The sequence below is a fragment of the Mesoplodon bidens genome, assembly GCF_964165515.1.
Source record: "Mesoplodon bidens genome assembly, chromosome: 2".
Lineage (NCBI taxonomy): Eukaryota > Metazoa > Chordata > Mammalia > Artiodactyla > Ziphiidae > Mesoplodon > Mesoplodon bidens.
In genome coordinates, this window is record NC_138177.1 from 69610301 (window position 1) to 69634924 (window position 24624).

A 24624-nucleotide genomic window follows, 5' to 3' on the forward strand; every position below is an offset into this window, starting at 1 on the left:
CCGAGTTCAGTGTGAGCCGTGGTTAGACCTATTCTGTTGGATCTCTCCTGGTGTTGAGGCCATGATTGGGAATGGTGCACTCTGAGGGGCAGGACTTCAGCCCGGGGTGAGATCAGAGTGCTGCTTTTAGGGAAGGCTTCCAGGGCAGCACCCGGACAGACTTAAGACTGCTTAAGCCTGGTGGGGAAGGTGTCATGACCCTGCATCCCCAAGGTGGCACCAAGGTGAGGAGGTAGAAAGCTCTATGGGGCAGACATGCAAGATGTATTTTTGCCTGCTGTTGAAGTTTCCAAGGGGGTGGGTGTGATCGACCCCCAGCTGGGTCTGATTCCAGCTCTGTCCTGTGCTAGACAGGAAGTCTTGGGCAGGTGACGACACCCCGTGGAGCCTCAGTTTTCTTATTAGTCAAACGGAGCCATACCTACTTCTGAGGGTTTCTGTACAGGTTACATAAGAGTCATGAAGCATGTAGTCCAGGATCTGGCTCCCTGTAGGGGTTCAGTAAATGATCACTTATTTCATTCCTCCTCTCTGTCTCCCGAGCCAGGATGTCTCTCCCCTCTGGGCCCGTTTCTCTGGGTGGTTGGTGCTGGTAGCTAACTTGGCAACCTCAAGCTGGGAGCGCCGCCTTCCCCTCTGCACACTGTGGGCGGCGCCTGGGCAAGATTTGGGAGCTCGCCAGTGCAGACAGGTATTTCCAGTCCAGCCAGAGAAGAAATGTGTGGAGGTGGGAATGGGGATGGGGGAGGAGATCAGAGGAGCGGGGTGGGTCCCCTGGGAGGAGGGCGGGGAGTCCTGCTCCCCGCTTGGTGCTTCTGCCCCCGGGCTCAGATTTCAACCCTAGCTGCCACTTCTGCGGTTAAGCCCGTTAGGGGAGCGGAGAGGGTCCAAGGTGGCTTACACAGGAAGGAAGGTGTGCAAGGAGCCAGCTGAGGGCCGGCTCCTGCGACCCCGGGAGCCCGGGACCTGACCGGCGTAGCCCCTCAAGCTTGCGGTGGGAAGCGGCCAACCGGCCTTTCCACCCTTCGTTGTATCGAGCTCCACCAGGGGGCGACCCGGGCCCACGTGCCACCCAGTCCTGCTCTCTCGAAACTACAACTCCCAGGCCGCTTGGGGGTCGCGCCCGCCTTGCCTCGCCTTCTCCTCGCTCCAATTGGCCGCCGCGGAAGGGGGATTGGCGGTCTCCAGGGCGACCGGCTGCGCTCCGGGCATCCGAGGCTGGGAGGCGGGTCCGCCCCCTATTGTGTAGCTGGAAGAGTGGAGCGGAGCGGTGCGGAGCAGGTGAGGGCGGGAGCGCCCTGGGGGCAATGGAACGGGGTGCCGGCGGGGGGATGGAGAACAGTGCGGGAGTTATGGGGGACAGGAAAAAGCGGGGGACTTGTGGAGAGAAGTGGAATTCTTTGGGGAGCAGAACTAGGGGAGTTCTGGGGAGTGAAGTGGAATTCTGGGTGGGTGGATGGGTGGGTGCTCCTGGAGAAGTGGAGGAGTTCTGGAGGTAATGAGTGTGCCTGGGGTGGGGGTGGGGGTTTGGTGGGTTCCAAAAATAGGGAGAAGTTCCAGGGGTCCGGAGAAGGCGAGGGAGAAGGGAATTGGGGGCGGGGTACCAGAAGTGTACTGTGGGCTGAGGCAAGAGAACTCGAGGGAGGGAAATTCCAGGGAAGAGAGGATAGGAGAAGTGGGTGAGTGGCGATTCGGGAGGAGACAGGGAGTTCCTTGAAGCGGAGAGGACCTGGTGCAATTGGAGATCAGGTGCGAAAAATAGGAATTTGGGGTGTGGGAGTTGTGAGAAGTGGGGATAACTGGGATGGGGGAATGAGAGAGTACTGGGTGGGGAGACTATTAGGTGAGGACGTAGTGGCGACAGAAGAGTTGGAAGGATCTTAGGAAAAACGGAGGAGTTCTGGGCAAACCTGGATACTGAGGTTTTCAGAAAACTGAGCCAGGAGGGAACTGGGGGTTCCTATGCATTTGGAAAAAGATATGTCCATGAGGTGGCTGGGGACAGTGGGAAGCAAGGGGGATGGATGTTTGCTGGTGAGTTATCAGGAGTAAGACGTGCAGGGCCATTCAGTACAGGCAGGGATCAGGCTGAGGGACATGGAGGATGTTTTATAGCCCATTTCGAACTGTGAGGCCAAGAGTGGGGTGGAGGCCCGCAGAGCAGAGTCCACTTGGATCTGCCAGGCCCAAGGCAGCACCGCCCCCCCCCCCACCACCACCACCCCCAGCCAGCTGTGACTTCCTTAGATGCTCAGGGGCTGGGGCTGTCAAGAGTTCCTCCCCTCCATGGCCCAGGGCTCACTTTGTACACCCTAGGGACTGGTTGACTTTTTAGCTTCTCGTGGACCATGCCCCTGGGGTTAGTGAAGGGGGAGCCTAGCAAACCTTAGGCCCCGAAGATATTGGAGGGAGAGTAAGCGGGAGGAATTGGGTTAAGGCACTTGGGTCATGGTGTCTGGCAGAGGGAGGGCTGCCTGTCAGCATCAAGAAGAGGAAGTGGCGCCAGCCGCCAGCCCCAGGACCTGCCCAGACCTGGAGGATGCTGCCTGGGCCCCCCATACCAGCAGATGGGGAGGCAATCTTCCTCTCCTAAGTGTTTTGACTCATTCACGGCTAAAGCAGTATTGGGAGGCTGATGGAGAAAGAGGTACAGGGCCTCCAGCTTGCAGGGTTCACAGAGGCTGGAGAAATGAGGCAAGGATTTGTGCTCTGGGGGCCACTTTCTCTGGGTTTTCATCCAGGCTTTGCCCTTAACTGGCTCTGTGCGCCTGAGCAAAGCTCTGAGATACCCAAGGTCCTTATTTGTCACCGTGGGGTGGAGGCGATAATACTGGTTCTACCTTGCTATCTGCTACCTTGTTATCAGCGTCAGGACTAAGGAGAGAAGAGGGAGAAGAGGCTGGGCTGTGGGGGCTCTTCATCTCCCATACTTTCCTGAGAAGTCCTTTTCCAAGTGTGTAGGAACCCATTTTCCCTCCTGGCTCAGCTTTCCAAGAGCCTTAGTAACCTGGGTATCCCCAGAATTCCTCTGCTTTTTCTAAGATCTTTCCAACTCCTTTGCTCCCCACATGTCCTCATCTGTCTGGTCTCCCCACCCGGCACTCCCTCACCCCACCCCCTCCCCCACTCATCTGCTCTCCTCTCTCCTTTTTCTGCCTTTGCTCACCTCCAGCTTTTCTCTAACTCGGGGTTTCTTCTGGTTTCCAACATTGGCCCACTCTGCATGTTGCCTTGCATTTTGCATCTAGATCTGGCGGTGCTCCAGAGGACGGCTTCATCAGGTGTTACATGAGCCAAGCCCTAACTGTCCAGAAGAGTGAGAGCTGACCCCTGTTACCCAATCAGAAGGATTGACAGGGCTTGCTGGGCTGTGCAGGTCCCTGGGCCCCTCCGTCTGGGCCCCTGTGGATAGGAGGGGCCGGGCAAGCAGGCAGCTGGGCTATGGTTTGGTGCCTCAGTCTGGCCATCCTCAGCCTGATCATCAGCCAGGGGGCTGACGGTGAGCTGGACTTCCTGGGCTCCGGAACTCCCTGTTGGCCTTGGGGTGGGTGGTGGTCCCCTGGGGTTCTCTGTGTGCAGGTCAGCGGAGGGGAGGAACAGCACTGGTTCTGCAGAAGTCGAGGATTTCCTCAACCACTTCACAAAGGCCTGGGGAGCCCACAAAGATAGAGAGGGTATCTCCCCTCCCAGCCCTGATTCTGGCCCTCTGCTGTGTCCTCATGCCACCTGCCCTGCAGGTCGAGGGAAGCCTGAGGTGGTGTCGGTGGTGGGCCGGGCCGGGGAGAGTGCGGTGCTGGGCTGTGACCTGCTGCCCCCGGCTGGCCGGCCCCCTCTTCACGTCATCGAGTGGCTGCGCTTTGGATTCCCGCTTCCCATCTTCATTCAGTTCGGCCTCTACTCTCCCCGCATCGACCCTGCTTACGTGGGTAAGGCTTATCCTCATGTGGGAGGTCGGGAGGTGTCCCCAACAAAGGTGGACTGGGTAGAGTGGGAACAAGACCTCTTCTTAACAGCTCTGTGCCTGTCCCTGTCCCAACCTCATCTCCAGCTCCACTGCCTGAACTCTGCTTAACAAGCGTGGCCCTGCTCCCAAGCAGTGTTCATTCATTGAAGGATTCATTCATTTACACACACACACACACACACACACACACAGACACACATGTGGTCTCTTTAAAACTCCACATGGTCTGTTCCAAAAGAGATCCTGCAGCCCTATTCCAAGTGTCCATCCTAATTCTCTAATCACTCTTTCTAGAGCTCATGAAACCTCCCAGACCATCCTGATCCTCCCTATTCTCCCTACTTGGCCCTCTCCTGGTCCCTGGCTCCGCTGTCTTCTCACTGCCCTGCCCTCCTCCTCCCCGACTTCCTTAAATGCTAGTTTGGGTGTTCTAGGCTTCTAGGGAGTGGGCTGACGGGGCAGCAGCCTGGGTGGGTTTACGACCTGTCTGCTTCTCCACTGCTTCTGATTCTGGGTACAGCAGAGTTTGTGCACGGACAGGGTGGGCTGGGGATGGACCAGGCTCCCCTAAAGATCAGCAAATGGATGGAGCTGGGCTGGTTTCCTGCTTCAGTTGGCTTCTGTATGGACTTAAAATAGTGTATAGGCCTCCCTAGGGGCCTTCTCCTGTGCCCCAGCTGGCTCCCTCGAAAGGCTCAGCTTCCTCCTAATCCCCGATGGAGCCTTAATCTGAGCGGTTTAGTGCAGGTCTCTGAGGGCAGTGTGTGGGAGAGCCTAGGGCTGGGGCTGGGGATGCTGGGGAGAGAGTCTGGCTGCCTTCTCTTCAGAGGGGAAGCCCAGGAAAGGCCACCTGGGAGGACGGTGATGGGGACAGGGGGACCCCCTCCCTTTTCCCTCTTTAGTTTGAATCCTGGGAGAAGCCACAGGATTGGCTGAGCTGTCACTGAGGGGCAGGCTGAACAGAGAGGGGAGGAGGCTCAGGCAGGTGCTGCAGAGGGGAAGAGTTTATTTTCAAACTGGGGGCAGTTGTTGGCAAACAGCCTGGTGGGAGCGTATGTGTCTGCACAAGCCCCCGGAGAACTGATGAAAGCGGGGCCCCAGTTAGGACAAGTGGAGAGACAACGGCTGTGCCTATCAGCCCTCCCTGCCTCTGCCCGCCGGGCTGGGAGGGGCTGGGCTGCCAGGCTGAGGCTCCGCAGAGGCAGAACATTGCCCGACTGACAGCAGGGCAGGGGGAGGTGGAGGACAGGGGAGAGAAGGGCCTTTCCAGGGCTTCCCCCAGGGAGATGTGCAACTCTCCTCCCCCCGCACCCCCTGCCCTCCGTCCTGTCTTGAGGTCCCTCAGGCAGACAAACCACTGGACGGTAGCAACTTTGCTACCTGTGGGCTTTCTTTCTGTCTCTGTGGTGTTCCTTTGAGCTGCAAGTCTTTCTTCCTGCCCCTGCCCTTCATGCCCACCCCTGCCCCAACTCTGGAGCTCCTGGTCGGGCAGGGCTAGTCTGGGGAGTCAGGGCCCTGGGGAGAGGCCCCTGCACCCATTAACCCTTTTACTGCCTCCCAGTGTGGAAGGGGCCTCTCAGCCTTTGTGTAGGGGACTCTGAACTGCAGTTGCTAGGCAACGGGAGGTGAAGGTTGCTAAGGACAATGCTGTCCTGTCATAAACCCTCTGGGCAAGCGAAGGGGAGATGGCCTGGGACTGTGTGTGTGAGGCCTGTGGCGTAGAATGTGGGAGGGACCATGAGAGAGACTTCAGGGAGCTTCAGGGATTACACTGAAGAGAAGGCTTCCAATCTTTGAGGACCCTAGAATCCATCTAGCAGAGGAGACTGGATTTATAGACTAGTACAAAAGTAGTAAAAAGCAGTATAAAACAAGCCAGGACTAAATCCTAGGATGAAGTTAGCTGCTGTACGTAAAGAACCCAGCACAGAGCCTGTACAGAGTGCCTGCGTGCTGTGAAACCGTGACTAGGCGTGCAGAGGAAAGAGGGTCCACTTCCTCTACACCAGCTTTCCTGGGGTGGATCTTAGATCAGCTCTTCTAATTCATGGGACCAGCTTTTGGTCTTCGACTTCTGTGCTATATTTCTTGGGAGTTTCAAGATACCCCACGTGGCAGAAGGGACATGAATTTTCTCTCTGTCCAGAGTCATTTGATACAAATCAGTTATCTTATCCTCCATTTAGAACAACCTAGCTCCCTCCAGTCATCTCCCCTCACTACCTTTAGCCTTGCATACTCTCTGCAGAGTCACCTCTTCCCGGAAGCCTTCCATACTCCTCTTGCTCCTTAGCCTCTTGGAATATTTTTTAAGCTTCTATGTGTATATGAACTTGCACATGTCCATGAGTGTGGATTCCCTGCCTTCCTAGAACTTGCAAGAATGGGGACTGTGTCTCCTTCCTCTCTACTCCCCTGCACGTGGGGAGGTCCAAAGACACTCAGGCTCTGGCTCTGCGGGTGGAGGGGGGCCCAGGACTCAGGAGGATACAGGACGGCCTGCCCCTGGCCAGCTTCCTGTCCTTCTGTGACTCTACAGGTCTAGCCATTCATACCTCACAGAAAAGTTAGGACATACTCTATGCTTTATTAGATGTTCTGATCAACAGACATTTGGAGCTGTTACCCATTGGCTACCAACATCCCCCGAGTGAGAATATACTGATTATGCTCAGTGATAAGTGCCCTGAGCGTCACTTGATCCTCACACTGGTGTGCAAGGGAGAGTGTGCTTCATCATGAGAAAGAAGGCCTGGCTGTATCACTGAGTAGCTTATTGGAAAGAAGCTTAACATCAGTTCCTTCCTCTATAATGGAATTCTTGGAAGGATTAAGTATGGTGACAATGCCTACTATTACATGGCCCATATCCCAAACTCTATTTCCCTTCCCTCTTCTTCCTTCTTTGTAGCGACTGAAGATCACCATAATGAAAAGTTGCCATGTAGTAGAGGGATGTAGTAGAGGTTGCAGGGAGTTCCCCGGTGGTCTAGTGGTTAGGATTCTGGGCTTTCACTGCCATGGCCGGGGTTCAATCCCTGGTTGGGGAGCAAGCCACATGGCGCAGCCAAAAAAAAGAAAAAAGAAAAAAGAAGAGGTGGCAGTGGGGTCTGCGGGGGTCCCATGGCCAGGCAGTTTAGGGTTACTGAGGAATCCCACTGGTGGGAGGAAGGGTGTGATCATATTCAATATTTACCTGCACGACCCAGGCTTATCTTCTAGGTGGGGATTTAAACACCTAGCCCTTTAAGCAGCTCCACCCTTTCTAGAGAATCTGCACCCTTGGACCTCATTCTTGGAAGAAAAAAAGTCCCTTGCCTATGAGCACAGCGCCGGCCTCAGCCTGATCTTCTCCTCTTTTTTCCTGATGGCTTCAGGGCCCCCACAGGTTTTGATTCTATTTCAGAAAGGTGAACCCTAGAGGTAGAATGCAAGCAGGTCGGAGGGGGCGAGTGTGTGAGCAGCTTCAGATTGCCCAGTCTGAGAACGGGCTAAGTAGGGGCACAGTCTGGTTGCCTTTGTTTGGCATAACCCACAAGAATTAGAAAATGTCAGTTGTCCCTGTCAAAGGTCAAGGCGGGGTGGGTAGCTGATGAATGTGGAGGGCGGGAGGCTGGAGGCAGCGGGACCTCTTTGTGGACTGTTGGCGTAACCCAGGTGAGAGATGCTATGGGACTAAACTAAAGAGAAGGTGGTAGAGAGGGAAACAGCATCTAGGAGGTAGAATTGAAAGGCTTACTGAACAAGCAGATGTGGGGTTAATGGGGAGAGCAATCTAGGTGACACCAGGTTTCTGGTAGGGTGACGTGCATGATGGCACTGTTCACTAATACAGGGGAGAAGAAGGAGAGGGTGTGTCGTCAGGTGAGGGATGGAGCCAAGGTTGAATGCAGGCTGCTGATTTCAAATCATGAGCTCATTCATTTGTTCAACCATTTTTATTTAAGCACCCGCTGATGCCAGGCACCATGCTGCCTGCCTTCCATCCACCCTACCTGGATTTTTTCTCTCTGATTTTATAGATGAAGAAGTTGATGTTGAGAGAGAAGTTAAGTGATTTGGCCAAAGAAGTAAATGGCAGAGCTGGAGGCTAGGTCTCTGTGGCTCCCAAGTGTGTGCCTTGCTCACTAGACTGCACTGCCAGGGACCCACGAAGCTGTCTGGGGTGCAGGGCTCCAGTCAGGGTGGGGGGGCGCTGTCTGCTTGCACTGGGGCTGGGTGCTTTGTGGAGCTCTATGTAGTCTGTCAGCCGGGGCTTGGATGCCCTGGAGCGTGAGGGGATGGGGTGAGGAGGCTGCTGACCTTGCTGCCTGGCTGGTTTGGACTCTGGCCACCCTAAGGCGCTTAGGCCGCTGATAATAGCCCTGGCGGATTAGGGGCTTTGGTAGGCGAGGTGTGGATCCCAAACACAGCTGTGGTTTCTGGGCACTGAGTCCTCTGGCAGGAGTACTCCCGGGACCCCCCTTACAAAAAGAGCTCAGGGATGGGCAGATTCTGTATGAATCCAGAGGAGACTTAAGTGTTGGCTCTTCAAGCCCCTTCCCCCTACAGTCCTGGAAGCTGGGCGTAGTTCAGTGTCCACCTGCTGCTGCTCTGATTTCTCTTTGTCTAAGCTGGGTCCCAGCTGCTGAAAGGCAGGAGCCATCAGAGGGGCTGAAGGGAGAGATCTGCCTTCAGTGACCCCAACCCCATCTGTGCCTCTCTGGACCCCACTCTATCAGGGTAACTGGGAGACACTGAGCCTGTTCTTGACGTCTGAGAATGACCAGTGTGACCAGGGGCCTGGGGCTCCCATGGGGTCCCTTCAGCACCCTTGATCCAGGGCTCCTCCCCCAGGGCGTGTCCGGCTTCAGAAGGGGGCATCTCTCCAGATCGAGGGGCTCCGGGCTGAGGACCAGGGCTGGTACGAGTGCCGCGTGCTCTTCCTGGACCAGCACAGACCCGAGGACGACTCTGCTAACGGCTCCTGGGTGCACCTCACAGTCAATTGTATGAAGCTGGGAGCAGGCACGCGGTGGAGGAGGGAGGGGAGAGGAAGGAGGGGGAGGGGAGGGAAGGAGGGGGAAGGGGAGGGGAAGGAGGGGGAGGGGAGGGGAAGGAGGAAGGAAGGGAGGGGAGGGGAAGGAGGAAGGAGGGGAGGGGAGGGGAAGGAGGAGGGAGGGGGAGGAAGGAGGGGAAGGGGAGGGGAAGGAGGAGGGAAGGGAGGGGAAGGAGGGGGGAGGGGAAGGAGGGGGGAGGGGAAGGAGGAGGGTGGGGAGGGGAAGGAGGGGGAGGGGAGGAGGGCAGTCCCGATGCCCCACCCTTGCTGACACCCCTTGTTTGCTGGCTCCCTGTTTGCATCTTACCCCTGCCACCCCCACTCCTGCCCTTTCAGTTCCTCACACCTAAATAGGAACTTCCTCTTCCTCTCTCTTCCCTGCACCTGCCTCCCTGGCCAAGAGAGGGTAATGGGTAGGAGGGGATAAGGGGTTATTGAGCCCTGAGTGAAACATCACTCACATATATACAACATTTTGTTTTTTCAAAACACCTTTTAACCCAGTACCTCATGAATTCTGTCTCAACCCTAAGAAGCAAGGAGGTCATAATTATTCCCATTTCATAGATGGGGCATGGGGAGACTGGGTCATGCCACTGATTAGTGGCAGAGCAGTCTAGAACTCAGGTCCCCTGACTCCCAGGACAGTGCTTTTCTAGAGGGCACCTAGCTCTCTCCCAGCTCTGAACACCCAGCCTGGTGGTCAGCTCCCTCACCAACTCTGCAGGCCAGTGGGGAAACGGGCTTGTGCATCCTTACTGGGTCCTGGTTGCAGCAGACAGGGTGGCCCTGGGTTGGGGATTCCTATGAAGCTGGTGGGCTGATGGGCTGAAGGCTGAGGCCCTGATCTGCCTCCCTGGTCCTCGGACGCTGCTCTTTGGGCTGACGGCCCCTCTGGCAATCCCTGACGCCTCTCTCCTTGCAGCGCCCCCTCAATTTCTGGAGACGCCTCCCCAGGTGCTGGAAGTGCGGGAACTGGAGCCTGTGACCCTGCGTTGCGCGGCCCGCGGCAGCCCCCAACCTCGTGTGACTTGGAAGCTCCGAGGACAGGACCTCGGCCAGGGCCAGAGTCAGGTGCAAGTGAGTCCCAGGGCTGGACAGGGTGCGCCAGATAGAGTGTGAGGCAGTTAGTGGCCTGGGAGCGGGGCTGGAGGCCAGGAGGTTGGGAGACGTGCCTGAGGAGGGGTCTGGCATTGGCTTCCCTGAGCCCAGCACGCTGCCTCCCTCTGCTGGCCAGCCTCGGAAGTGCGGGGTCTGAGGCCCGCCTTGGGCAGGGGAGACACAAGGGTCCTTCCTCACCCACTCTGATTCTAGGTGCAGAACGGGACGCTGCGGATCCGGAGGGTGGAGCGAGGCAGCTCCGGGGTCTACACCTGCCAAGCCTCCAGCACTGAGGGCAGCGCCATCCACGCCACCCAGCTGCTGGTGCTAGGTGCTGTCTCGGGGGAGGGCCGGGAAACAGGACACACGTGAGAGGACTGACCTGTGGCTGGAGGTGCACACAGCCAGCAGCGGGGGGGGGGGCGGGGGGGAGGCTTGTGCCTGAGGGCAGGGGCCCACGGAGAGGGAGGGAGCTCCCAATGCAGGCTCTTCCTCTAAAACCAGCGTCTTGCCTGTAAAAGGATCAGTGAATGGAGATAGATATTTAGTGCCAGCAATGTGGTATAGTGAGAAGGGCATGAGTGCTGGTGTTGGACCATGAGCCATGGAACCCCCTTGACCTCCAGTTTCCTCATCTATACAAAGAGGTTCCTATGTTCCTCTCAGGACTGTTACAAGAATTAGGTTCAGACGAGCACAACGATCATAGTAATTCCTGGCCAAGCCCTTCCCCTTAGAAAGAAAGCTGAGAAGTAGACTCTGCCTTCATGGAGCCTCTTATCCACAGGGGGAAATAAGACGCAGTGGCAAAGTGCTGCTCTCCTGGGTATTGTGGGAGAGGCAGTGCTAGGCAGTGGTGTAGGGTGAAGTCTGGTGTTGAGAAGGCCTGAGTATGAATTTGCCTTCCCCGCTCATCTCGGGCAAGTCACCGCACAGTCTCTCTGCCTCTGAGCCTTCATGTCTTCACCTATGAAGTGGAGACTAATTTCTACCACAAAGGGCTCTTGGGAAGATTAAATGAGAATAGTGCAGGTGAGGTGCTCAGCTATGCCCGGCATGCCTGTAAGCGCTCTATACACCAACTCATATCATTACCACTTATTACTGACCACTCACACAGTAAGAGCCCAGAGAAGGGAAACAGCATTGCAGCTGCAGATGCTAGAGACGGTTTGGCAGGGGCTCTGTGGCCTGGCCAGGCTCTCAGGGAAGAGCATTCTAGACTGTGGGTTCAGAGAGCAAAGGCATGGAGATGGGAGTGAGACTGGCATAGGCACAGTGAGCTGCCCATACTGACCTGAAAGAGTTCACAAAGACTTGACATATGAAAAGATAGTTGGCCAGGCAGGGGTTACAAGGGCCCACAGGGCTGTGTCAAGAAGTTTGAGCTTAATGTGCTAGGAGCCAGGAGCTGTTGTGGGTTCTTGAGTAGACGTGTTCTGTACACACACACACACACACACACACACACACACACGAGAAACTAGGTGAATGGAGGTGATGGGAAGGGGAGCTGGCCAGGGCAGAGGAAGGGTTAAATAAATAGGGTGTTAAATAAAAGGGTTAGGACCTGTTTCCATTCCCAAGGCTTTGTAGCAACCAGCCCTGTATTCCAGAGAGCGGACCTGGGAAGAACTGTAGAAGTGACCCTCAGGGTTCCTGGAAGACTGGGCTGAGGCCTCCCCTTCCCCGTGTGCTCCTCCCGACAGGACCCCCAGTCATCGTGGTGCCCCCCAAGAACAGCACGGTCAATGCCTCCCAGGATGTTTCCCTGGCCTGCCAGGCTGAGGCGTACCCCGCTAACCTCACCTACAGCTGGTTCCAGGACAGCACCAATGTCTTCCACATTAGGTGGGGCATGGGGTGGGGTGGGTGTGGGGAGCTGATGGGCAGTCTGAGTCCAGCAAGGCCTGGACCCCCCTGCCCATGTGCCATACTGCAGCCGCCTGCAGCCCCGAGTGCGGATCCTGGTGGATGGCAGCTTGCGGCTGCAGGCCGCCCAGCCTGATGATGCGGGCCGCTACACCTGTGTACCCAGCAATGGCCTTCCACGCCCACCCTCGGCCTCTGCCTACCTCACTGTTCTCTGTAAGCCTGACCCCAGCTCCCTCCCCAGACTGCTCTCCTCCCCTGGGCCAGGCCAAACTCCTCCCCGACAACTTGCCACTGCTTCCCCCCAGACCCTGCCCAGGTGACTGCCATGCCTCCTGAGACACCCCTGCCCATGGGCATGCGGGGGGTGATCCGGTGCCCAGTTCGTGCCAACCCCCCACTGCTCTTTGTCAGCTGGACCAAGGATGGGCAGGCCCTGCAGCTGGACAAGGTACAGGCTTGGGGCAGGGGATAGAGGGCTTAGCTTGGTGGTATTCTAGCCAGGACAGCTGGGGTGGCATTAGATCAATTCAGTGAATGGGGAACACGCTGTGTAGGTTGTCACATGGGGAGCAGGAGCAGAGACACCCATGCCTACAGGGGGCAGCACAGCTGTGCAGACACTCTGCTAGAAGGCCAGGAGGCAGCGAGCACCTTCCTCTTAGGACTGGTTGAGGATAGATCAGCAACAGCTTCTGGGACTCTGGTGATGGGCCTTGAAGGGTGGAGAGACATTCCATGCAGAAACCAGGGCCCAGAGGCAGGAAACAGCATAGTGCATTTATGGTATAATGAGTCTACCAGCTGGGGGGGAGCTACAGTGCCTATGGGGATGTGACTGGTGCAGAGAAATCTGGAAAGACTGGTTGGGACCAAAAGGAGGAACTATGGATGCCAAGTTAATATTACCTCATTCCACGGTGATTGAGATCTTTTGTTTGTCGGCAAAGACCACAAATTCCTTGTGGGCTAGTATTTCATCTTTTTAATCCTAGTCTCCCCAGGGCTACTGCAACTGTAGTGGTGCTCAATAAGTTTTTGTCTAAGGTTTAAAAAAAGAAGTCCAAAGCCATTCGGAGGCAGTGAAGTTGCTTGGGCAACGGTGTGATAGGAATGGAGAGGAAGAGACTGGACAGACAGAGGGGGTACAGAGGCTATTGAAATGAGAGTGTGGGTGAGAGGTTACGAGGCCTGAGTTAGAAAGGAGGACATGAAGATAGATGGGACAAAAGGCCTTCCCCAGGAGGACAGACGTGGGACGTGAGACAGAGTGAGGAGTCGGATGTTAGCCTTTAACGCTGAACTAGGGAAGCCAGGAAGAAGAACCGATTTGGGGTGGAAGATGCAGGATGTAATCTCGGAGTGCTGGGAAGACAGCAGGCCGGGAGACCCACACTGCTCAAGCTCAACCCCAGGGTGTGCCGTGCACACTGGATTCCCTGTGAGTGGCTCTCCTGGAGTCTGCAGTCCCAGTCTTCACACCCATGGGTAGTGGCCCCTCTGTAGGAAAGAGGAAGGAAGGATGGAATTCACAGAGAGGTCTGGCCTAGGGGTAGGGTTGTGGCATCCTCTGCATAGATGTGGGTCCCTCCTGCGCATTGCCTCTCTCCATCTCTGGTCTGGCCTCCACTGAGTTCCTCTCTCTGGTTGTCATCTCCTCATGCCTCCAGTTCCCTGGCTGGTCCCAGGGCCCAGAAGGCTCCCTGATCATTGCCCTGGGGAATGAGGATGTGCTGGGAGAATACTCCTGCACCCCCTACAACCGTCTTGGCACTGCAGGGCCTTCCCCGGTGACCCGCGTACTGCTCAAGGTGAGGCTCGGGGTGGGGGCGGGGCAGCGGCAGCGGGTCAGGTGGCCGAAGATGTGAGCCTAGTGCTGACACCGGGCTGACAGAGGCGGGTGGGACAGGCACATGTGGGGAGGTGGGGCGGGCTTCCCAGTCTGTGTTTCCCATGGTGGCCACGGCAGCAGCTATCAGATGCCATCACAGAGGTTTTTGCAGAGATGGTGCTGGGGAGGTGGGGCATCGGTCACCTCCACACAGTAAGATATCCTGCCTGCCCCGACCCTTTAACTTGGACCAGGCTGCCTTCCGCTCTAGAGGGAAGAGAGTGGGAAGCAGAGGGCAGGGTGAAGGGTGTTCTGAGAGGCCCTCGTCTCTCCAGCAATGTCCCTCCAGCTCCCCTGCTGGGGAACAGAGAGAAAGCTAGAGAGACACTGAGAGATGGAGACAGACGCAGCATGACGGGGGCCCCGCAGAGGGGAAGTAACGACCCTTAGACAGCAGTGTGAGAGAGCCCCCTCCCAATGCCAGATCTGGCTTACAGGCTCCCCCAGCTTTTCTAGAACGGCCCAAGGAAGAATATTTCCAAGAAGTAGGGCGGGAGCTACTCATTCCCTGCTCTGCCCGAGGAGACCCTTCTCCTACTATCTCTTGGGCTAAGGTAAGGCTCCTGACCCCACTCCTCCTGTATTCATGCCTGCTACGCCCCAGCCTCTCCGTGCCCCTGGCCGTTCTGTGGGAGGGAGATGGTGGGGAGGAGAGGGCTGTCAGAGGCAGGGCGGGGAGGAAACTGGAGCTGCCTAGAGAGATGAGTGGCGCCCTTGGTGAGGGGTGGCTGCGTGTGTCCTCAGGGCTGACCAGTGGTTCTGTAGGTGGGCCGGGGGCTGCAGGGCCAGGCCCAGGTGGATAGCAACAGTAGCCTCATCCTGCGACCGTTGACCAAGGAGGCCCACGGGCGCTGGGAGTGCACAGCCAGCAATGCTGTGGCCCGAGTGGCCACCTCCACGAATGTCTACGTGCTGGGTTAGTGGGGGCAGAGCCAGCTGGAGGCAGCCATGTGGGAAGGAGACGGGAATAAATCATTTTGGGGGGCCCAGGTGGGGGAATCTTGGGTGGGGTGCCCCTGGGATGATGGGTGGAGGGCCGAAGCCCTAGTCTCCCCCTAGCTCTTTGCTGTCCCTCAGGAGCCTGACCATCATCCCTCTGTTCCCCCCACCCAGGCACCAGCCCCCACGTTGTCACCAATGTGTCTGTCGTGCCTTTGCCCAAGGGTGCCAATGTCTCCTGGGAGCCTGGCTTTGATGGTGGCTACCTGCAGAGATTCAGCGTCTGGTACACCCCATTGTGAGTGACCTGCCCCTGCCATCCCTCTCCCTCCAACACCCTGATTCTCTCTGGCCCTCTGCCTTTTCTCCCAGCCCTCTATCCCAGCCCTGCCCTAACTCTGCTGCCCGAGCTCCAGAGAATCTCAGGGATTCATGGCCCAGGTCCTGAGACCCCGGATGGTGGAAGGGAGGGGAGAGGTCAGTAGGTGAGGTGCCCCCCATTTCCTCCTGTCCTCCAGGGCAAAGCGTCCTGACCGAGCCCACTACGACTGGGTGTCCTTGGCTGTGCCCATGGGGGCTGCTTACCTCCTAGTGCCAGGCTTGCAGCCCCACACCCAATACCAGTTCAGCGTCCTCGCTCAGAACAAGCTGGGGAGCGGGCCCTTCAGCGAGATCGTCTTGTCTGCCCCTGAAGGTGAGAGACCTCTTATCCAGAGCAGCAGACAAGGATAGGTAAGGGCTGTAGGGGCCTGGGTGGGAGGGGGCAGAGGTGCTGGGCCGCTTGGGGGCCAGAGGGCTTTGTGGAAGATGATCCAGGCTTGTCTTTAGGGGCTCTGGGAGAGCAGCTGGGCACCAGGGGATGTCGAAGGCCAGAGGAGCAGGGGAGGAGCACTGGAAATCCGGTCTTTACAAGTCTGTCTGTCCCATTCAGGGCTTCCTACCACACCAGCTGCCCCCAGTCCTCCCCCAACAGAGATGCTGCCTCCCCTGTCCCCTCCGAGAGGTCTGGTGGCAGTGAGGACACCCCGGGGAGTCCTCCTGCATTGGGATCCCCCAGAACTGGTCCCTAAGAGACTGGATGGCTACGTCCTGGAGGCACGGCAAGGCTCCCAGGGGTGGGAGGTGCTGGATCGGGCCGTGGCAGGCAGTGAAATGCAGTTGTTGGTGCCAGGACTTATCAAGGTAGGTGTGGGAGGTGGGCACAGGGAGGGTCCTCCCAGCAGCCCTCCAGCCCTCTGCTTCACTCCCCAAACCTGATCTCACCCTGATTTGACTATCCTCACCTCTGGCTGTCCACTTCACCCGTACCTTCCAACTGCAAAGTCTTTCCGAACGGGGTTGGGGGTGGGCAGTGCTGAGCCCTGACCCCCTTCCTGGACCCCAACCCCCAGGACGTTCTCTACGAGTTCCGCCTTGTGGCCTTCGCCGGTAGCTATGTCAGTGATCCCAGCAACACGGCCAACGTCTCCACTTCTGGTGAGAATCTGGCAGGAGGGCAGAGCCCTGGGGATTGGGGGGCTCGAAGCCCACTAAGTCGTGGACACCGACCCTCCCCTGTGGCCCTTTGCCCAGGCCTGGAGGTCTACCCCTCGCGCACACAGCTGCCGGGCCTCCTGCCCCAGCCAGTGCTGGCCGGCGTGGTGGGCGGGGTCTGCTTCCTGGGCGTGGCTGTCCTCGTGAGTATCCTGGCCGCTTGCCTTATGAACCGGCGCAGAGCCGCGCGTCGCCACCGCAAACGCCTCCGCCAAGGTAGGCCACCTGGGGCCCGGCCAAAGAAGGGCCCCGCCCCTCCATAAGCACCTCCTACCTGGAGGAGAAATCCCTCCCTCCTGCGTGGGCCAGGTGTGTTCCCACAACCCGTGGTCCTGCTTCCCCACTGGCCTCCACTTTTCCCAGGCAGGTGGGATTGGGCGCCTGTGTCACCTCTGGTTCTCCTGTCCTTACAGATCCACCTCTTATCTTCTCTCTGGCCAGGAAGTCAGCTCCCCAGTAAGTCCCTCCACTTCCTTGGCTTCCTTCTGCCTTCTGTGAGCACCAGGGCTCTCTGCTTCCTTTTCTGCACCTTGGGGAGGGGTAGGAACAGAAGTGAGAGGGAGGTAAGGATGGAAGTGCAGAGGCCCCAGCCTGGGGGCTGGTCCAGTGTTGCCTGTGCCTTCCCTCCACCGTTCCACCCCTCCACCATGTGGGTCCTTTTCTCCCTTGCTCTCCCTAGTTCTGCTCTGTTCTGCATCAAACCTCTCAAGGCCTGACCCTGGTTCCTGGGAGGGGGACTGGCCCCCTACCACAGACCCTGATCTCCTGTCCTTCCCCAGCTCTGCTTCGGGCTCGGGCAGTCCTGACAGCGTGGCGAAGCTGAAGCTCCAGTGTTCCCCAGTTCCCAGCCTGCGCCAGAGTCTGCTCTGGGGGGAACCCGCTGGACACCCCAGCCCCCCTCTGGATCCTCCACCTAGCCGGGGGCCCTTACCCCTGGAGCCCATTTGCCGGGGACCAGATGGGAGATTTGTGATGGGACCCAAGGTGGGGACTTCCCAAGAAAAGTCAGGCCCTGAGCAGGCTGAGCCTCGGACCCCAGCTCAGCGTCAGGCCAGGTCCTATGATGGCAGCAGCAGCCCCAGTGGGATGCCCCAGCCCCTCTGCATTGCAGACATCAGCCCTGTGAGGCCCCCTCCAGCAGCGCCACCCAGTTCCCTGCCAGGTCCAGGACCCCTGCTCCAGTACCTGAGCCTGCCCTTCTTCAGGGAGATGAATGTAGATGGGGACTGGCCCCCCTTGGAGGAGCCTGCTCCTTCCCCAGATTACATGGATACCCGGCCCCGCCCCACCTCATCTCTCCTCCACCCCCTGGACTCCTGCTCTGAGTTCCCCAGGGCAGCACTTCCTGGGGCCATGCTTGGGGTTGGGGCCTCCCCAGAGCCCCCGTACACAGCACTGACTGACTGGACACTGAGGGAGCGGCTGCTGCCAAGCCTTCTGCCTGCCGCGCCTCGGGGCAGCCTCACAAGCCAGAGCAGTGGGCGGGGCAGCGCCTCCTTCCTTCGGCCCCCCTCCACGGCCCCCTCTGCAGGAGGCAGCTACCTCAGCCCCGCTCCAGGAGACACCAGCAGCTGGGCCAGTGGCCCTGAGAGGTGGCCCCGAAGGGAGCATGTGGTGACAGTCAGCACGAGGTGAGGGCAGTCCCTGCCCAGCCCTGCCCTATCCAGATTCTCCCCACCCCTCTCCTATACCGTCTGCCTTCTCTGCTCCATTCCCACCCTGGGACCAGGAGAGCTGAGGTCCTTTTGCTGAGGTCCAGGGATCTTCGGAGGAAACCCATGTCTCACCCTCAGCTTGGGGTCCCCGGGTTCAGGCTTTTCTGGCTACCCTCCATTGCTCCACCCATACCAAACATCTGTCCCTTTTAACAGGAGGAACACATCTGTGGATGAGAACTATGAATGGGACTCAGAATTCCCAGGGGACATGGAATTGCTGGAGACTCTGCACCTGGGCTTGACTGGCCCTCGATCCCGACTTGAAGCTGAGCCCGAGCTAGGTGTGGGAGCCCTCCAGAAAGGCAGGCACCCCTGGCCTTGCTGTCCTGCACCCACACCCTTAGGACCTAGTCAGTTCCCAGCCGGGCCCTGTGCCCCAGGCCCTCTCCTCTTGCTGTCTTGGCTTCTCTGCATTGGCAGGCCCTAGAGAGCTTCATGGTGCCGGTGAACCACAAGACTTCACCCAGGGAGCCTTAAAACTTCTTCCTTTCGTTATTCTGCCCTCTTGCAGGTGCAAAGACTCCAGAGGAGGGCTGCCTCCTGAATACTGCCCACACTCCTGGCCCTGAGGCCCGCTGTGCTGCCCTTCGGGAGGAATTCCTGGCCTTCCGCCGCCGTCGAGATGCTGCTAGGTTCCGGCTACCGGCCTATCGACAGCCAGTCTCCCACCCTGAACAGGCCACTCTGCTATGAATTCCCTAATGTGAGGCAGGGGGAAGGCACATGGACTCTGCAAAGAAGGCCCCCAGCAAGAACTAGCTCCAGCCTGGGACACTGCCACTCCTCCTTTGGTGCTCAGGCACAGACCCTGACAGTGGGCTTAGTGTGGGATGTGCTGAGCCTCTAGAGTCTGGGGACTGGAACAGGGATCTTAGGTCTGCCCGTGTGTGTGTGTGTGTGTGTGTGTGTGCATGCGCGCGTGTGGTGTTTGTGGTGTGGGTGAGGTTTTTTTACAGGTGAATAAAGTCTGAAAATTTTCTGTGTGTCATCTGCTTTGAATTTGAGAGGGAGGTTGGAAAATCCCTGAACCCTAAAAAAGGAGGGTACTCTTCCTGAATGAATGGACGTACCTTCAATATCCATTCAAAAAGCATTTACTGAGTGCCTACTGAGGTCAGCTATTGAATGCCTACTGAGACCAGCCATTGAGCTAGATGCAGAGGAAGTACAAAGTTCACAAGACATGTCTGCTCTTGGGGAGTTCTTTCTGGTCGGTGAAGCAGGCAAGTAAAGAAATAGTTACAGGGCTTCCCGGGTGGCGCAGTGGTTGAGAGTCCGCCTGCCGATGCAGGGGACACGGGTTCGTGCCCTGGTCCAGGAAGATCCCACATGCCGCAGAGCGGCTGGGTCTGTGAGCCATGGGCGCTGAGCCTGCGCGTCCGGAGCCTGTGCTCCACAACGGGAGAGGCCACAACAGTGAGAGGCCTGTGTACCGCAAAAAAAAAAAAAAAAAAAGAAAGAAAGAAAGAAATAGTTACAGTATGATGTGATAAGTTCCGTGATAAAGTATGTGTTGGTTATTAAGGTAGCACGAAGGAAGGAGTCAGCAAACAGTGAATGCTTACAGCTTGAGCTGGGATAAATTGGGACGATTGCAGGCATCATCACAGGAAGTGAGAACAATGATAATAGCCACAGCTGAGCGCTCACTATGTGCCAGGCACTGCTGTAAGCTCTTTACGTGTATCATTTAATTCTCTACCACTCTGAGGTAGGTAGTACTATTAGCTCTATTTTATAGACTAGGGAACTGAGGTGTACAGTGCTTTAGTAAGTTGCCCCAAAGTCACAAAGTTGGTGATGGATAGAGCAGGTGAGAAGTCAGTCAAGGGAGGAAACACATCCCAGGCAGAGGAACAGCCTGTGTAAAGGCACGGAGGATTCCTTGGCCTACCAGGGAATCACTGGAATATAGGGGTAGGGAGGATTGGGCAAGAGAGAATGGAAAAGTGGGAAGGCACTGTTTTTTTTTAAATTATTATTTTTAAAATTTATTTTATTTTTGGCTGCATTGGGTCTTCGTTGCTGTGCTCGGGCTTTCTCTAGTTGCGTGGAGTGGGGGCTACTCTTTGTTGTGGTGCGTGGGCTTCTCATTGCAGTGGCTTCTCTTGTTGTGGAGCACGGGCTCTAGGCGCACGGGCTTCAGTAGTTGTGGCACGCAGGCTCAGTAGTTGTGGCTCGTGGGCTCTAGAGTGCAGGCTCAGTAGTTGTGGTGCACGGGCTTAGTTGCTCTGCAGCATGTGGGATCTTCCCGGACCAATGACCAAACCTGTGTCCCCTGCATGGCAGGCGGATTCTTAACCACTGCACTACGAGGGAAGTCCGGCACTGGCTGGTGATGCGCTTGAAAACCAGGCTCAACTGGGTCTTCTATCATCTATGAAGAACTCCACTGAAGGATGTAAGCATGGACTCCACCCCAGAGGGACTGCTCAACTGAAGCCTGAAAACAGGGAGGAGGGAGCCCTCCTTCAACCCCCAAACGAGGCTCTCCACCCTCAGAGACAGAACTGCCAGCCTCCTCCTCCACTGAGGGTTCTTTTGATCCCTCCAGGATTAAGAAGAGGTGCCAGGTCATAGAGGAGGAAATGAAGGGGAAATAAGTCAAGTCTGGGAACTTCCTTGGTGGCGCAGTGGTTGAGAATCCGCCTGCCAATGCAGGGGACACGGGTTCGAGCCCTGGTCCGGGAAGATCCCACATGCCGTGGAGCAACTAAGCCCGTGCACCACAACTACTGAGCCTGCGCTCTAGAGCCCGCAAACGACAACTACTGAGCTCATGTGCCACAACTACTGAAGCCCACACATCTAGAGCCTGTGCTCCACAACAAGAGAAGCCACTACAATGAGAAGCCTGCACACCACAACAAAGACTTAACACAGCCCCCAAATAAATAAATAAATTATAAAATAAAAAAATAAAATTGTTTAAAAAAAAGAAGTCAAGTCTGAACCCTGCGTCCCAACGCTGATCATGCCTCTTGGGCCCTGGGCACAGAATGACCTCACTGCTAGTCTGGGGCTTGAAGAAGGTGGGGAGCAAGACCACCAAGACCCGGAGCTGTCCTGGCCTGCTAGCCCCAGTCCTGCCACACCCTAGACAGTTGTGTGGGGGTGGGGGTGGGGGCGGTGAGCGTCTTCCTGTGCCTCCATTTACCTAACCACCCTTTTTAAACCAAGAGGTTTCTTCCCGCATAAAAACGCCCACAGTCTTGAGCTAACCTAGGCAGAAAGTTTCCCACTGGGGCACAAGTTTAAGGGCTCTGGGGTAGGGGTAGGGGTTCTCAAGAGTGGAGGCTACTGCCTCCAAGTCCTTTAACTCAGGTTCTTGTCCACCGCCCCTCTCTTTTAAGCACTGCCCTCGGCTTCTGGACTGCGGCGCCTTTAAGCCCTCTCGGCCCTTGCCCCGCCCCTGGTCCGCCCCGTCCGAGGCGGGAGCAGGCTGAGAACCATCGGCCGGGCCCGGCCCCGGCGCTTCACTCGCGCTGCAGACCCCGCCTTGAGTGCGCAACTCTCCGGCCCGCGTGAACGGTGAGCTGGAGGGAGGGGTCTCTAGAAAGCTAGAAGCCAGAGCTTGCGACTTGCTCCAGTGAGCTTGGTGATCAAGGGCTAGCAGGCAAGGGTCCGTTGACTGCTCTGCCCTTCCCCGGGCTGTCAGGTCTGTCCCCAGGCTCTGACCCCGCATTGTTGAGCAATGAGGTCAGCCGCTGTTGCGAGTGCATAGACGGGGCCGGCCGTCCGGATCAGGGACTCGGGGACTGCGTCCTGCCCGCCGGCTCCTGCCCGCCAGGTCTTCGCTGGGGTGGGGAAAGGGGGGCGTCAGGGATTAGCTGGCTGGCCCTGAGTGATGGAGCGTACAGGGTCCCGGCGCCCACCCTGGCCAGCTCGGCGCCGCCGGGGCTTCCGAAGCGACACTTCACTTCCTAGTTCCAGGAGCACGTGTGGGTGCAGCCTGCCCTCTGCGTCCCCGAAGCCGACCTTTCTGTTCATTCTTCTGCAGCTCGTTTTTCTGGGGATTTGGCGTCGCGGGTTGGGGCGAGGGGGCTCCGTGCGCGGGTCCCGCAGTGGCCTCGCCTTCCCGGGTTCGGGCGGGGAGTTGAAGCTCCAATCGCCTCCAGGAGAGTCCCCCCGACCTGAAACAGCTGGGAGGCTGCAGCCCTGCCTGTAGGAGGCGGTGTTGAGGGAGGATGGATGCTTTCCAGGCCTCCAGCCCCTACGGGAGCCGATGCCCCCACCCCTTGCCCCCTGCTGCTGGGAAAGTCGGTGGTGGCCGCGGGCGGGCGGGCTGCCCAGACCACTGCGTCACCCCAGCGGCGGGCGGTGGGTGATTCATCCCAGTAACGGCCCAGGGTGTGGCGAGGGAGGGGCGGCAGGACCGGAAATGGACTGCCACCTCCCCCCACCGCCCCCCTCCCTCTGCAGGCCTCCTGGAGTCTCCTGGAGCCGGTATCTGTGAAGTTCTGGGGCACCTTGGTGTCTGTGAGCAGAAAGAAATGGGGTAGAAGTGAGGATGGACTGGTGTAGGGATCCGGTGTAGGAGGAGACCTGTGGCTCTCCTAGTTTTCTGACTCCAGAGCACCAGACAGAGGGACAGCTCCCCGTCTTTAACCCCACTTCCAGTTTCTCCTTCCTAGTCCACAGGGAAGACTGCCGAGGAGGCCAAGATAGGGTGGGGCCGGCAGGGCCCTACCCTTCCAGAATCAACAAATAAGTCTTTGTCCAAGTGCAGTTCTCCCCCCACCCCCACCCCCACTCCACACCCCGGGTCCCTCTTTTGCTCTCTGGGGATTGGCCTCTAATCCCTTCTCCCCACCCCCATCCCTTCTCCCCCACCCCTCATCCCTTCTCCTCCACCCCCATCCCTTCTCCCCCACCCACCCCCATCCCTTCTCCCGCCCAGGATTTTGTTATGGGGCTCTCTAGCTCAGAATGTACCTTCTGTTCCCAGGACATTTCTTCTACTCCTGAACTATTTCCTTAAATCTACTTCTCTACCCCAAAACTTGTAATTTCCCTTCTCCGCACGCCCTCCGTACCCTCCACAGATGCTTCCTTGAGGAATCCCTTGCACCTGTCTGTACCTGTGAAGCGGCCCCTTTCCCAAGGATCCCACTTCTGCTCCCCGCCCTCGCCCCGCCCCCGCCCCGCCCCCACTCGGAGCCTCCCCGCCACTCCTGCGCCGAGTGGATGTTTCTGCCTGGTGCCCCCACCCTGCCCCATTCCTGTGTTTGGTACACAGAAGCCATGGCAACGGCCCCCACCATACCCCTCCTCCTGCGCAAGCCTTGTGGCTTCCTGTTTGTATAGCTTCAGCTTTCTCTTCTGCTCGCTGACTCTTGACACCAAGGGGGATGCCCCAAGGTGGCCCCTCAATCATAGGTCTCCCATTACCCCCGCTCCCTGTGGCACTTCACTTTGGGGGCAAGTATCCCTGTTTCGCCTTTTCAAAATAGTCTTAATGCCAATTCTGGATTGGGAAGTTCCCCTGTGTCTTCTCTGCACAATGAATGGAGAGTCCCTTTGTCTTTCCAGTTCAACACCCCAGCCAGGAGCCCTGGAATCCTACTCCCACCCCATGTCCGCTTTTTCTTTGGCGTCGGCGGTGGGGTGAGGTAAGCTTCCAGCCCAGGGTCTGGGTGGGGCTGAGGGCTGGAGTGCCTTTTGTGGCCCCTCCCCCTTTCCCAACTGTTGTAACCTTGTGGGTGGGAGTGAGGGCTGTTCCCACCGCTGTAGGCAGCTCTGGAGTTTAGGTTACTCACTGCCAATCCACCCCCCAAGCTGTGCAGCTGTTGTTTTCCCTTTGGACCCCCAGCTCTGGGCATCTCCCACACAGCCTTTCCCCACCGCAGTAGGCAACTGGCTACCTTCCCTCCTTTAAGGGAGAGCCAGGGTAGGTCCCCTGAGTGTCACTAGCGTGGGCCACTCCAGTTCCAGCGGCCGCAGCCCCTCAGCGTGTGCCTGCTCGCGGTGGTGGGGAGAGCAGCCGTGGGCAGGCTGGGCCCGTCTGGCCTGCCTCCTCCCAGAGCTCTGCTTTATGGCTCTGGCACCTCGGGATCTAGGGCAATGGCCACCGAGTGGAGCTGAGACACGGCAGCTGGAGTCTGTGACCTTGCCAGATGTGCCCAGGCACCAGAGTTTAGGCGAGCCCCCAACACCCACCCAGAGGTGGGTCTGGGAGGCTGAGTCTGTCCTTCCCGTCCACACCCTAGGTGACACTGAAGGGGTCACTCTTCGGTCCTGCGCTCCCCTCCTAACCCTGGTGTCTGGGTTAATCATTCCCCTGTCCTTTCTTTCCCTGGGCCATAGTGATCCCTGGGCCTCAGGCCACTTGGCTTCATGGAGACACGGCCCTGAGGCCCAGGTGACCACAGTGAAGCTGCTCCCAGAAGTGAGGTCTGAACATTGGGCTGGGAAAAGGGGGCTTACTGGTGGCAGCAGCCTCTGGCCCCCCTCTCCTTCCTTCTGAGCCTCCCAGCCGTGGCCCTGTGCATCAGGGGTCACAGGCTTACGGAGACCGAGTGGCTCTCGGCTGGGCAGCTGGGGCTGGGCTGAGGGGAGAGAATCTTGT

General features: G+C 57.8%; 1 protein-coding gene across 1 annotated transcript; it reads left to right on the forward strand.

The window, feature by feature from the left end:
• The first annotated feature begins 1150 nt into the window (after positions 1-1150).
• On the forward strand, positions 1151-18972 carry IGSF9 (immunoglobulin superfamily member 9). The gene is made up of 21 exons (XM_081225053.1): positions 1151-1281; positions 3249-3499; positions 3738-3926; positions 8801-8953; positions 9928-10082; positions 10317-10434; positions 11813-11954; positions 12046-12191; positions 12284-12426; positions 13646-13786; positions 14304-14420; positions 14632-14782; positions 14980-15103; positions 15324-15499; positions 15737-15987; positions 16197-16281; positions 16378-16554; positions 16752-16794; positions 17118-17969; positions 18210-18337; positions 18568-18972. Exons 2-21 carry the CDS (start codon positions 3442-3444, stop codon positions 18747-18749), a joined length of 3531 nt encoding a protein of 1176 aa, XP_081081179.1. The 5' UTR covers positions 1151-1281; positions 3249-3441; the 3' UTR covers positions 18750-18972.
• Positions 18973-24624: the final 5652 nt, after the last annotated feature.